The 14,340-nt window shown below is 41.3% G+C and overlaps 1 protein-coding gene across 1 annotated transcript; it reads left to right on the forward strand.

Annotated features, from left to right (window-relative positions):
* Positions 1 to 324: 324 nt before the first annotated feature.
* On the forward strand, positions 325 to 924 carry LOC147633679 (mitotic-spindle organizing protein 1-like). The gene has a single exon (XM_086804659.1). The coding sequence runs from the start codon at positions 430 to 432 to the stop codon at positions 631 to 633; it is 204 nt and encodes a 67-aa protein (XP_086660785.1). The 5' UTR covers positions 325 to 429; the 3' UTR covers positions 634 to 924.
* Positions 925 to 14,340: the final 13,416 nt, after the last annotated feature.

Genomic DNA, 14,340 nt, shown 5'->3' on the forward strand with positions numbered 1-14,340 from the left:
TAGCACTTCTAAACTCGAGTAATTAGTGTTACTAAACAAAGTCACTTAACGTTTCTGATTGCTTGGGAATAGCTCTTTTAATCATGATGGTTATCTCTTATATATATATCTATTTATATATATACATATATATATAAATATATATTTTTTGTAATGTCAGATTTTTATTTATACCAAGCAGTGTCCTTATTAGATATATATTTTTTGTAATGCCAGATTTTTATTTGTACCAAGCACTGTCCTTATTAATGAGAGCTAGAAGTAAGACTCGATCACGAGACGTTACCCCAACAAACACACACGTTTCACCAATTGCTCTACCCGTTATCTCTTATAATTACGGGTCCTACTTCTTTGTTGCTTTCTGTCTCGCGCTACCCCTTCGCTCACACAGGCAAAAGAGATCCTCCCCCACGCTCAGGCAAAGAGATGGACGAAGCGAGGACTCAGAGAGCGCGAGAGGCCCTGGGCCTGGCATACCTCATGTCCAATCTCCTCAACACCGGCCTGGACCGGCCCACCCTCGCCGTCCTCATCGCCCTGTGCGAGCAGGGTGTGAACCCGGAGGCGCTTGCTGCCGTCGTTAAGGAGCTCCGCAGAGAGGCTGCTGCCCTCCGATCCACCCGACCTTAACAATGCCATCGCTATAAAGGTCCATACGGATCTAGGGTTTCACCTTCAGGTCTGAGCTCTCCTCAGAAACTGATGATAAGATTAGGGCTTAATCACAGCAGTATATGATGTGTCATTGGGGATTCTATGATGAGATTGAAGATTAAAGTTAAATTTGCCAGGGTTACGTGATGGGATAGGGCTTAAGTTCATGTGAAGGTGTAAGATTTTGAGGGTTTGACAATGGGTCAACTTATTTGAAGGTGTAAGTGTCACATTTTGAGGATTTTATGTGATCGAATTAGGTTAGAACCGTGGTACTAACAAAATGTTGAAGATGGGGTAGTATGATTTGGATCTGTTCAAGAGCATTTAAACTTAAAATAATGCTGCAAGGTAAAGAGAATCTGCTGCATATGTTTCTTGCAAACTACTTTGTCTTAGGTTGTGGCAGTTTAATAAAAAATTGTGTACAAGTGCCATATGTGTTTATATGCATATGTACACTTGTACATACACAGGTCTATATAAGTAACAAGATTGTTATGCTAGAATAGAGTTGCTGAAATAAGGGCATCGTATATGAATATATTGTGTGAGAGGACACAATAACAAACTGAGACTTGCATAGGTGTTGGGCCAGTATGTTAGGTATTCCAGCAAAAGCGGCTACTCTTAATCTTGGAATTGTTGCTATCATTTGATTAGACCGATTAAACACTAAATTCACCCTTACAAGACGCTGTTGCTTCATTGTCCCAATTGACCAGCGAGCCCCCCCTCCTTGTAGAGTATTTACGTTACTGATGTGAGGATGAAAGTATGAAGGAAGATGGTTGTGAGCTCAAAACAGATACCTCACAGTCTGAACATAGTTGCTTTTTGACGAGTGTCGTGACCGTTTTTGAGCATTTTGGCTGTAAAATACTTGCAAAGTTTTAAAACGCCCGTCAAAAATTACATTGAAATACAAAAAAAACTTGCTATATTTCACCCGACCCGTCAATTTTGAAGGGCAAGGGTGATCGTCAAAAATCAAGCCTACTCACAGAGCTTTAAGCTCATAACCAGGCCGGGAATACCGGTCTTCTTCTCCAACTGCTGAAGTTGAAGAGTTTGAAGATCATAGGTTTCTGGGCTGGATCTGGACTCCAGAGGGCTGCTGCAATCTGCTTGCAAGTGGCTGAAGGTTGAGAGAGGGGCTGAATGCTCCAATTAGGGTGATTTAGGGAATTTCCCCCTTTCGAAAGTAGGTTGGCCTGCTGCAGTGCGCACTGATGACTAGCTCACTCGTGAGAATATGTTGCCTAAGGAGTATCACATTGTGCAGATATTGGTGTGAGGAAGGCGTCAGTTTCATGGAAGTTACAAGCACGTTGTTATTGAGAGTTTACACTCTCTCCCTCCCTCCCTTCCTCCCTCCCCTCCCCCCCCCCCCCCCCCCCCCCCCCCCCCACACACACACACACACACACACACATACACATGCCAAGCCTAGTTGCTTGCTTACATAAAACTTCACAAAGTAAGTTGTGACGCTATGAGACTGAAAATTCCAGGAGTGCGAGCATGAGGGTGTCTTTTCAACATTTGCACTTATGATTAAAGCCTGTGAATGTTATGTTATACGCTAAAATTCTAAATAAGTTAGCATTTTCAAAAGACAAGAAGTTTATTACAAATCCATAGTTGCTTTGTAGTATAGGGTTGAAAAGCTCATTGATCCTTGGTGCTAGGCTTCATTATGGCCGAGTCTGCCTTGTATCTCTGGAGCTCGGATAGAAACTCAGTACATAGACCTTTGTATGAATGTATGCTGTGTGTGTGCTTGTGGGGTGTGTATGTGTGTGTGTGGGAGCATATATTGATACCAAGTTCTACACCCACTAGTGGGCACTGACGACATTACTGGGGATGTTGTAGTATCTAGTCCATACTATGCATGATGGAGTTGATGGTTTATCGTCTTGTGGATGACTACCATGAGGTTATAAATTTCTCTTTCTTATAAGGTGAATTTGGGCATGTTCTTGGATTCATCGAGGTATATATATATATATATATATATATATATATATATATATATATATATATATATATATATATATAGCTCATTGAGGATTACCTTTTTCTTAACTTTCTTAAGTTTTATAGTTATGGACTGTGGTTCATAAAATGATAAAATGACTATCTTGCTTGTATTTGTGAGATTTTGCTAAACTTGTAAATAACAGGGTTTTCTTCTTTGATCAGCATGGTTTCTTCTTTGATCAGCATGGTTTGTAGGGGGTCGGTTGGTTGTTCTAGGCTCTAGCGTTCTCTTGCTCGGTCAAGCTGGCCGTCTCCTTCAACTTCAAGCTTGCTGTTGCTCCTTGCGGGTCAAGGCTCTCAATGGCTAAATGCTTGGTTCTAGATACAATAGAAGACTGCTAGAGGCTTATATGGCAGGCATTATTCTCCACCACTTCTTGCCTGTCAAGGAGTGGAAGTATGCACGTGCTACATGATGGATAAAATCACATGGACTCTCTTTAGACACTTTGCTACCTTTCCAATACACAAAAATAGAGGCACATACTATGGTGAGGGATAAGCAAAACAAAGTGGGTAGAAGCGACCTTTTATATCCATAGAACTTGGGTCCAACCATCCACCCGGAGAGCGTCCCACTGGTGTTCCAGGACCACGCACAAACAGACGCTCCCGTACTAACGTCTGGCTCTCCCGATCTCGGCACCCATGGACCGGGTATCAGGGAAAAGAGTTCCCAGGTCCCCTAGCCGGATATTCATGCAAATTTAACGCCAGTCACACCACTTACACACCCAATATGAAATTGCCTTTTTTCACAGATTCTGTTCCTATGAGAATGGAAGACACTCCAAGTTTAATTTTCTAAGAATCTAGAAAACATAAATGAGTTACATTATGGGTGGTACAACCATTTAAATGGTTTAATGAAAGCATATTATTTCCTTTTTTTTCTAAGGTCCAAGTTTTATAAAAGTTCCATGTATAGCAAAAATAAAACTTATGAAACCAAAACATCGTAAAGTTGTATATATAGTTATGTATCATGCCTTTTTAACATATTTTATTTGCTTGCTTTCTAGCATAAACTCCTCTCTCATAGTAATTGTCTAGCTATGGCTCTCTCTCTCTCTCTCTCTCTCTCTCTCTCTCTCATAAACCTTCATAGTGTAGTCCTCTCTCCCTCCCTCTCATCGTAGTAGGACTAAACTCCTTTTTAACATATTTTATTTGCTTGTTTACTTAAATCTGAATCCACTTACTTGTAGCTTGCTAGTGGAAGACAAATACTCGAGGTGTTTGTGTGCAGCTACCAGAGATGGACACTAGGGCGCATCAGCTTGCCTGTGTAGAAAGTGTAGCTTTCTGGTATGAGGCTCATGGTCCTCTCTTTTTCTTTTCCCTTTATCCAACGGGGCAGCCCTATCTGCATGGGCTCCATGGGCCATCATGGAAGTTTCATGAAGCACGGTGGCATGTGCTCCACGAACTTGAGAATCAGATGCATGTGACCTTCTTGCATAAGGCAATGTCTCTCCATGAGACAGCTCAGTAGGCAAAGCTCTTCTAGTGGCAGACCTGTCACCCCTACCATGGGGGATACATGTCTTAAATGCATGTGACCATCATGCCCTCCATGAGCACTAGCATACATATACTTGTCAGGCTTTGTGCCTTGTGGAGAAGATGCATGACGAGAGGTGACTGTCACCTCTTCCCTTTGCATAAATGACCTCAACCTTTGAGATGTGGGATCTCCATGCTTCAAGCGAGGTGAATTTTTGAATTTCAGCTCTCCATCTTCCCCCTCTTTGATGTCACCTTTGCGGAGGAGGTAGGAAAGTGTCAACTCCCTTGGCTTCTTGCCCACTTCCCGTGCCATGGATTCAAAAGTCACATCTACCATTGCATCGGCTTTCTTTGTTACAATGGCACTTTGCACATGGGGATCTTCATGCAAAAATTTCAGCTCTTGCTCTTGTGCCTGCAAAAGCTTTCTCATATGCTCCAATTCAGCCCTCATTGCATCAGGCTCTTTTTCTTGCATGACTGTCTTTCCTTGAGATAGTTGTCCCTTTGAATCACTATCATTTACCCTCTCAAGGGGCTTGTGCCTTTCTTGTAGAGCATTAGAACCACGGGAGGCACTTGATGGGTCCCTCGAATTAGGCATTTTCAAAGGGTTGCCTTGGCTGTCCATTGTGTTAAGTGTGCCAGAAGCGGGGTGTCCAATACACAGGTTCGTTTTCCCACTAAGAAGAGGGAAATAACCGTGCTCTGATACCAATGAAACTGATCCCGTCAAGTGGGAATAGACTCCATTGGACACCTACACGCGTAATAGCACAACTTAAATATCACAATTTGAATGGACAACTTAATAACAACTGAAATTGAAATGAAATGAAATGTTGATCAATGGACACCAGCACTGGGGCCTGAACGGGCTGACCCCCCCTCAATATATGATATATTATTGGGAGTATTTAACCAATATATTGCTCCATGGGTTCAATGAACCAGATGATGTCCATGTACAAATGAGATGAATACAGTACCAAACAAGAGACTCGAAGCATACGTTCGAAGGAGAGCGACCCACTTGAGTGGTCAAGTCTCTACGGTCCTGTGCCTTCACTGGAATCTGTGGAGAGCGCCCCACTGGTGTTCCAAGACCACGCACAAATAAGCGCTCCTGTACTAACTCCTGGCTCTCTCGATCTCGACACCCAGGTTCTCCAAAAGCTTGGACTACCCGGCACAGAACGGGTGTTAGCGGTAGAGAGAATCCTTTATCAGGTTTACAACAAAATCCTTTACTTAAATCTGAATCCACTTACTTGTAGCTTGCTAGAGGAAGACAGGCAAGCTATTAAACCAACAAGTGCAATACACTTACCACCTGTTCACATGCAACAAGACTCGTCAAAAGACAGAGCAAACTTCACGACTCACTGGCAGGCGTTTCCGCTCAGTAAGTGGCACGTCAAGTATGCAAACACAAGAATGCGAAAATAGTTTCAAACATGCAAAACATGAATGCATGTGCAAATAGTATCATGGACATATCTCCCGTTCATGGAACAAGTACAAAACATCTGTCGGCACAAAAATGGCACGACAGAAAACATAAATCCCGGTCTTCCTATGGAGTGACAATCCCATAGGTAAAACACAGTTCCAAGCACGAGCCTCCCTATGGAGTGACAGTCCCATAGGCAAGACACGGCACAAATACTGGCTCTTCCATGGCGTGACAATCCCATGGATAGAACACAGTTCAGGTCATACATGGGTGGCACCAGTCTGGCTCCCGTCCATATGACACCATCCTGCTAACACGGGTGGCACCAGTCTGGCTCCCGTCCATGTTAAGCAAAAATACTGGCCCCTTCACATGAGACACCGGCCTGGCCTCAAGTGAACGAGACAAAAATCTGGAGATGGACCAAATGGTCGGCCAATTGGTGACATCCCCTCGGGCTTCTAAAGAGTTGTCCTCAACTGAAAAGCCTCAAGATATGCCTGCAACAACTGTGGGGGTAGTCAATAAAATAATCCTCATTTACCCACTTTGCATCAATGGGCAAATAATTCTTGAACTTCACAAGGTATCTCCGGGAAAGCTTTCCTACAGGTAGCTTTCGCTCCTTGTGAAAGACAATCTGTTCTGGTTGGAGGATCTCCTCAAGCTCATCAATCTCTGGCGGATCTTCTGTGATAGGCTCGTCAGGATCTGGCCCCACATATTTCCGAAAAAGACTCACATGAAATGCGTTGTGAATCTTCCAATGACTAGGTAAAGCAAGCCTGTATGACACTTCATTGATCTTTTGAATCACCTTGAAGGGTCCATAATAGCGAGGAGAAAGCTTAGGATATGATCCTTCTCGTCCTGGCCTCTTCCGAAGCCTAGCCTTCTCAAATTTCAGTAAAACCCAATCACCTTCTTTGACTTGCATGTCCCTTCTATGCTTGTCAGCAGCCATTTTATACTTATCTTGAGACCTTGCAATGGCTATCCGCACCCGAGCAAAGGCTACATCCAAGTCACGAACATATTCATCAGCTGCACACACCTTAACAAAATGAAGAGCATAACACAACAATTGGCTAGCATTGGGGCACCAGTAGAAGAAGGGGATTCCATAGCCTTATTGTTATATTGATGATGACATAGAGAGAATTTGCATCCCTTCATCTCCAAGCTTGGACAAGGTCGACAGCATAATGGGTGGTATAGGTTACCATCTGTATCTCCTTGTTGGTAGGGATGAACATCAACACCAATGACAATAACATAGAGCTCATAGGAGGAAAGAATAGCCTTAAGGCTTCAACTTCTAGAGAGGATAATTGGTGTCATTAAGCTTTTCATCAAGCACGGAATGGTGGTGGGGAGGGTCTTACAGAAGATGCCATTTCTCCTAAGGAACTTCTAGACAACAATTAGCAAAGAAGTTCGTACTGAGCCAGAGCTCTAATACAATGTAAGAGGATACAACATGCAGTGTATACAAGAGAACACTCAAGGATCTTTCACAGCATAAAACTTTAAAACTCAAATTGCATGATAAGAGAGATAGAAGAATACTTAATTACAAAGTGATACAATAGATAGCAAAGCCCCAGAACTATGTGCTCATGTGAAGGGAGATTCAATGGTTGATCTAGAACTACTAAGATCAAGGTTGTATGCTAATAGAAGCTAGGGAGTAACAAAACTGATGGTGAGGAAAGAGGATAGCCATGTACCTATATAGGGGCAACCATGAGATGACTATGTAGATCTGCGGTCATAGTTAGTGCCACCGTTCATGGTACGTAGAATCGGACCATAAAGATGAAGAAACTACTACTCAGCTATCCCACCTCCCACCATAGCCATTCAAGCTTATCTTGGGTGGCGCATTGATATTTAACAATATTTGGCCAAACAAGAGATAAAATATTACTTCAATGTTGAGACACCAAGTTTCCTTTTTTCCCAATCTCTAAGAGAAGATTCACTAATTGTTTATCGTGCGAATTCTCCAATAGAGAAAACAATAGGGAAACGTAGTTAGTCTCCCAATGTTACTCCTTTTCTGTACATGTTTTATAATCCCCACCCTAGCTTAGATATTTGACATTGCATATGGCCAAAGTCCTACCTTTGTAGTGAAAGCCAGCCATATAAGGCTTATATATGTAAAGAGAACATGTTTTGGGGCACATGCCATAAGTGTGGGTAGTCAAGAAAACCCCACATATATATATATATATATATATATATATATATATATATATATATAAGTGACTTATGATGGTGTGGAAGGTCACTTTTGATAACACAATCTACTATTGAGCTCAATCTTGGGAGCACTTGTCTTGTTCTCTTCTAGATTCTTATATGCTTTTCATGTTTATGTATATTTTCGAGAATCTTGTAGAGTATGCTTGCTTGCATGTGTGAGTCGCTCTGCTTATGTGTGTGTGCATGAGGTGAGCATGCTTTCTTGATTTTTCTTAAGAATAGCTACATGTGGAGCGTGAGAGAGAGAGAGAGAGAGAGAGAGAGAGAGAGAGAGAGAGATGTAGTGAGTAGAGAGGAAGCTTGCTATCTTCTCCCTCTTATGTGATTGTATTACGAAGGTCCAAGCATTGGATCGGTAGGGCTTGAGGGCTTGACCACCCTTAAGGTTTTCATTCCCACAACCAATGCCATGTTGTGACTCTAGAGGGATTTGTACTCCTTGGTGTTGACATGCTTGTTGTGAGAATACTTCTCTATACAAGAGGTGTTGCCTCTCCCAAGGAGAAAAACTAGTGCTAGAGTGGAATATAGACACTCTATTGATCCATTATTTGTTTTTCCTGCCAACCTGTCTCCTGAAGGACAAAATGCCACCTTGAACAGCAAAGAAATTTTCTTGGCTCCACATATTGAATTATGAGTATGTGGAAAAACGCCGTGCCCATCATCCCCCCTAATAGTAGACGATGAACACGTCACATCTCAAAAGATCTCGAATAATGAACTTGGAACTCATCCAGTCCGTAATCGTTGCTATATCAATGGAACGCATCCATTCCAAAGCTCTAGCTATACCAAAATGAACTTGTCTCGCCAGATATTTACCTACTTGGAACTTGTCTCGCCAGATATTTACCTACTTGGAACTCCCTCACACGGGTTCCTTGTACCAAAAGTAGGGGCTTCCCTCTCCCACCCACAATCCTCCTCTGACTAAAAGCATGTGGGGGGAAACTACCTGTATAATTATAGAAGTAGACCATCCAAGTTCTCCCTAGCTTGTGGCCTTGGGGGTACTAGAAGAATCATTGGGACTATGAGAGTCATCATTCTACATATGATCCTTGCCCTTCTTTGAAAACTTGGCCCTGGCGGCATTGGCTTCACCTTTGGTCTCGCAATCCTTGGCCAAGTGACCCTTTTTTTCACAAGAGTAGTAGTGACTCCATCCTTTCTTTTACATTGTAGCAAGTGCTTGATCATGTCTACTAGGAGTGAAGCTTACCTTCCCTTGAGAAACAAATATTAATTCCTCTTCATTTATAGAAGGTGTCCCATATCCATGGCAATAGAAATCATTCGCAAGCCAACCTTTGTGCCACCAATGATCTCAGCACTCCACCAATCTCCAACAGTTATATAGTAGCAAGAACCACAAGGAACAATCAGCCCCCTCAAAAATCTAAGGTAGAGAGCAACTAGACAATAGCAAAATAGTCCACAAAAATCCTCTGAGAAACATCCATCAGGAGGGGAGGGAAGTTGGGGAGAAAGACAAACAGTAAGAGCCACTTGTTGGGCTGCACCACACACAAGGTGCCACGACAAAACCACAGGGAAGGATCACCATAAGATAAAAACACTGATCAAGAAGAGGTGTCACTATAGAAAACGCTGACCCAATAGAGAAAAAAAATGTAGCCACCTTCAAGCTCAAGAAGAGCAACTCCACGAGGTAGAAAAATGCAGATGTGGGCAGCCAAGTACCTAGACGACTGATACCATGACAGAATAGCACTAGCAAAAACAACACATAGGAGAGAGGGGGAGAGAGGTAGAGAATCAGGGAGATATTAGACAATGAACATTAGATTATGTAGAAAGAGGCCTTACAAAGGGAATACCATGCCAGTAGTAGATGGGAGTCAACAATGTGCCTGAGAATGGATGATTACAAGTGAGGGAAAGGGGGCTTTATATAGGCAATGGGTAGGGTTGCCTACTCACATGACAAAATACTAACGACCCATAAATCAGCCCATGATTATAAATGAGTTGGGAAAAACATCTAAGCACCAATAAAAGGCCAATTCACACAAGGAGAAGCACAAATTCTAACAACGTGATGATGGTATTGTGATTTTGTAATCAAAGTACATACAGAGACTACTTACACGGTTTGACCTTGAAGACTATAAGCTTGTTGCCATAGTAGAGAGAGAGGTGCTAGGCTTAGTCTGAAGGATGTAGTTGAACTATTCGATGCATCGCTTTATTAGGGTGCCTCGCCTATCCATGTAAGATAAGGTTGTACATTCACTTTGGGGTTCGTAATTGAGTAAGTTTATGCATAGCCTCAGAATTAAGCATTGGTAGGCTACCAAGCGAGCATTTTGATACTTATAGGGCACTCCGTCCCCGTGGACTATTTTATACTAAAGGAGGTGACTCCGATTGGTGTCCACTAGTGTCTTTTGCTTTCATGTTGGTGATTCATGTGTATCATGGCTCAGCAAGAAGCAGCCATGGCCACTTCGAGATGTGAAGCTAAGTAAAGGGTAGCTTTTGTGATTGTGGAGTGTGCATGGCTTAAACGCCTTTTGGTAGATCTTGGTGCCTCCATCTTCATTGGCAACCATAGTGAATTAGCTTTGTGGGGAACCCAATGTTTCATTCTCGCACACATTGAGGTGCATTATCAATATGCCAAGGAGAGGCTCATTTTACACGAGGGATTAGCTTGGCTTATGTCTCTCTCTACATCACATCAAAGATTTTTGCAAAGCTTTGGGACTATTGCCATTTGGAAATTGAAGAGCCACATGATCCCTATACATGTTCACATCATCACTATTACTACAGAGGAGATTTGTAGTCATTTATGCGGTAGTGATGTATGGACATATGCTAATAATGGGCCGGAGAATTTTTCACCTCCCTAGGATGTTTTCCTATTTGAAATGTGTAGTCCGTTAGACCACTGTGTAAAGGCATGTTATTAGAAATAGATTCCATATGGATCTTATTTTAACCAAACATGGAAATCTGAAAGCCTCCCCTAACCATTGTTTGCGTGAGATTAAGTGCTAGAAACCCTCTCTATGTAGGTTTGATCAACCTAGGGTAGTTAGATTGGGTTAAAAACTCATATAGGTGAACCAAAGGTATATGGATACTTGTGCATGAGCATGTGTTAAATCAAGGAGCATAATGCCTCCTCCAGGCCAAGTGGAGAAATTTTAGGTCTTCCGAGCCTAAGTTGCAAAATCTTAGCCAGAACGCCAATTCAAGACTCCTCGAAACATGCCAAATAGTGTTAGAACAAGATGGGATTTTATATGCCTTTAGTGCAGACACTTTTGCACATTTGAAGAAAAATGATTTTGAGTTAGCAAGGGTCCCATTTGAATCAGGTGAGGAAAACTAATGTGTATGTGTAAGTAGAACCTTCTAGTTTTAGAGACTAAGTCCCATAGATACTGCTAGGCGATTACGTGAACTCTCGATATGGTCAAAATATATCAAGAGTTGATGCCAAGGTAGAGCAAGAGAGGCATATTAACTGTTGCAAAGCCATAATTCATGGCATTTTTATTGTGCAAAATAGTAGGCATGGAAAATTGAGTAGATCTTGGCCTCCCTAGATTGTGTCCTTAACTAATGGGGCTTTTTGATAGGCCAACAAACACGTCTACAACTATTGGAATGAAATGGGATATTAGACACTAAGTCAGGAGAACTTTGAACACATCCCCTAAGCCATGCAGTAAACTAAGGTCATTTGGGGCTTACTTTTACCAAGCATGGAAAACCAAAAGCCACACCTCGGGTTACTTATGCAAGTTGTTGAGGTGAAGCTTTGAAAACTACTTCCGATGTGTTCATATTTTATTTGCGATTGGTTTAGATTTGATCAAAGGCCAACTTGTGATCATGGTCCAAATTGATAAGAAAAAGGCCTCCAACCATCCAGGATTAAAAAAACTATTAGTTTTGAAGCACCAAAATTGGCCACATCTTGATTGAGCAGCCTGCCATGATCCGATGGACCCATGGTTCCATGGTTTGAAAAATTACATATACATGTCATACAAAGCATACCTGTCAACATATGGTGGTCTTATGAAAGCTAATTAAGGTATGCAAAGTGTCAAGTGGTCTATTTAGACCTAATTAAGGTGCCTTTTAAGAGCTAATTAAGGTGCTCAAAGTGTCAAGTGGGGGAAAACTGATTAGTTTTCTAAGCCTTGACTTAAAACAGTCCTCAAGTGCTACATGGAATAGGTTGTCCTTTGTTACGCATAAAGTTCTTCTGCTGAAGAGTATCAAGTTTGTTCGCAAATAGGTAACTTACCATCTTTATCCTTGCATGGTTAATTTTAGTAGGTTGATATCCAGAATTGTGACTTTAGGTCTCCACACTAGGAGAAGCTCTCATGTCCAATTTAGTGTCATTTAGACAAAAAAAATTCCAAATTTGAGCCATTTGCAATATCTTTTTGCGATATGGGCTAAATTTTTCTAAAGTCTCAGAACTCATAGAGAAGAGCATTTTCCATACATGGCTGTGAAAGTCACTTGGATTGTCGTATTAGAATAAGACTTTTTGCAAGACTCTTGCTTATAGCTAGTACCAACATCTCGACCTAACACAACCTTGAACAGATCTTGAAGGTGCAACTATATCTGAAAAAACAGATGTTCTCCATACCTCGATTTATCTCTCAACTTGCTTTCTAGATTTTGTCTACGTTTTTCACATTGGAAGCCATTTTTTGTATTTTTAGAAGGTTTTATATTTTTTATAGTTTTTCTTCAGGATTTAGTAGGTCAAAGTTTGTGATTATGGTCAAATCTTTGGCATTGACAAGTTTTTTGAAATTTTAAATACTTATGAAATTTTATCCTAGTAGGATTGACGATCCTACTTGAGTGATTCTCCTCAAAACGATTCCACTAAAAATGACCCTCTCGAAAACGATTCCTGTAAAAAACAATACCTCTTCAAACAATTCTAGCCAAAAATGATTCTAGACGAAACGATCCTTGTTGGAACGATTCCACTAAAAATGATTCTACTGAAAACAATTCTTGTTGAAAACGATTCTAGTCAAAATGATTTGACTAAAACTTTAAAACGATTCTAGTGAGAATGATTTGACTAAAACAATGCAAATGTAGAACGATTAAAGAATTGGGTAGATCTGAACAATCAGAACTTGGTGATTCTAGATTTTGGATGATTCAACCTTGCACGATTCTCCTCTTATATTGGTGATTATACTTTTTAAGATCGATCAATTCGACTATCCTGCCAACTGCTAGTGTCAGTAAAACAGGTGGTGCCTCAACTGCAATACGTCCTGCAAATTTGGTAGGTATTGTAGGCAAATATTGCCTACAAATTTGGTAGGTATTGTGGTAGTGACTCCCAATATACTTTAGACTCATGTTCCTTCTGAACAAAACCACGAGACTGAAATACACAAACCTCTGAGATACATAAACCTTCTCATGCAAATCATAATTCAAGAAGCACTCTTGATATCTAACTGATGTACATTCCATCCATGATGCAATAATAAACCGGATTATAGTCATATGTGTCACCACAGTGCATGTTTTGCCTCATTGGAAACCCTAACCGTAATTTTCAAGATTGTCAAATGAAGATTTATTCACGTCATCGTTCGCGAAGAGCTCATTTTGAGAGGAGCAATTTTGTCTCTTATAGTATCTTCAAATTCAAAAACCCTAACCCTAACCCTAATTTTCAAGATTGACAGAATGAAGATTTGTTAATGTCATTGCAAAGAGCTCGTTGAGAGGAGCAACTTTATCTCTGAAAGCATCTTTAAATTCAAAGTGGTTTGAGAGATTTTTAGGAGGATGATTTTTCACATAAAAAGTCAATACAGTTGCTTTTCGGTTGCTTTTAAAAGCAAGTTACTTTTTAAAAGTGCTTTTTAAAATAAAAATTGCTTAAAAGAATGCCCAAGCTGGCTCTATATAAGTGAGGCATGGGGGAGGGCTCTAGTCATAACCATAGCAGGCAACAGGAGGAGGCCAAATAAGCCTTCACTTGTTGCGGGTCTTGGATGCTAGTGTGTGTGCGGAGTGCTCCTTGCCGAGGATACTTGGAGCGAGACCGATGAAGTTATAACCCAACGTTGTGAAAAGAAAAGAAATACCTTGGGGGACGCCAGAGCAGTTTGGACCACCACTTCTCTTGTGTAGGAGCAATCTTAGAAGATGGCATTTAGGACCGAAAGGGGATTGTTCCACTTTATGGTTATGCCCTTGGGCCTTACAAATGCCCTAGCCACTTTCCAAGCTTTGATAAATAAGATATTGGCTCACTTCCTATTCAAGTTTGTGTTGGTGCTCTTTGATGACATCTTGATTCATAGCAAGAGCAAGGAAGAGCACTTACCTCATGTGAAACAAGTGTTTGAGCAGAT

Source organism: Cibotium barometz, chromosome 11 (assembly GCF_041138505.1).
Source record: "Cibotium barometz isolate CiBa-2024 chromosome 11, ASM4113850v1, whole genome shotgun sequence".
Classification (NCBI taxonomy): domain Eukaryota; kingdom Viridiplantae; phylum Streptophyta; class Polypodiopsida; order Cyatheales; family Cibotiaceae; genus Cibotium; species Cibotium barometz.

Bases quoted from the DNA above. Each gene is read 5' to 3' on its own strand.
- LOC147633679 (XM_086804659.1), top strand. From the start codon at position 430: ATGGACGAAGCGAGGACTCAGAGAGCGCGAGAGGCCCTGGGCCTGGCA.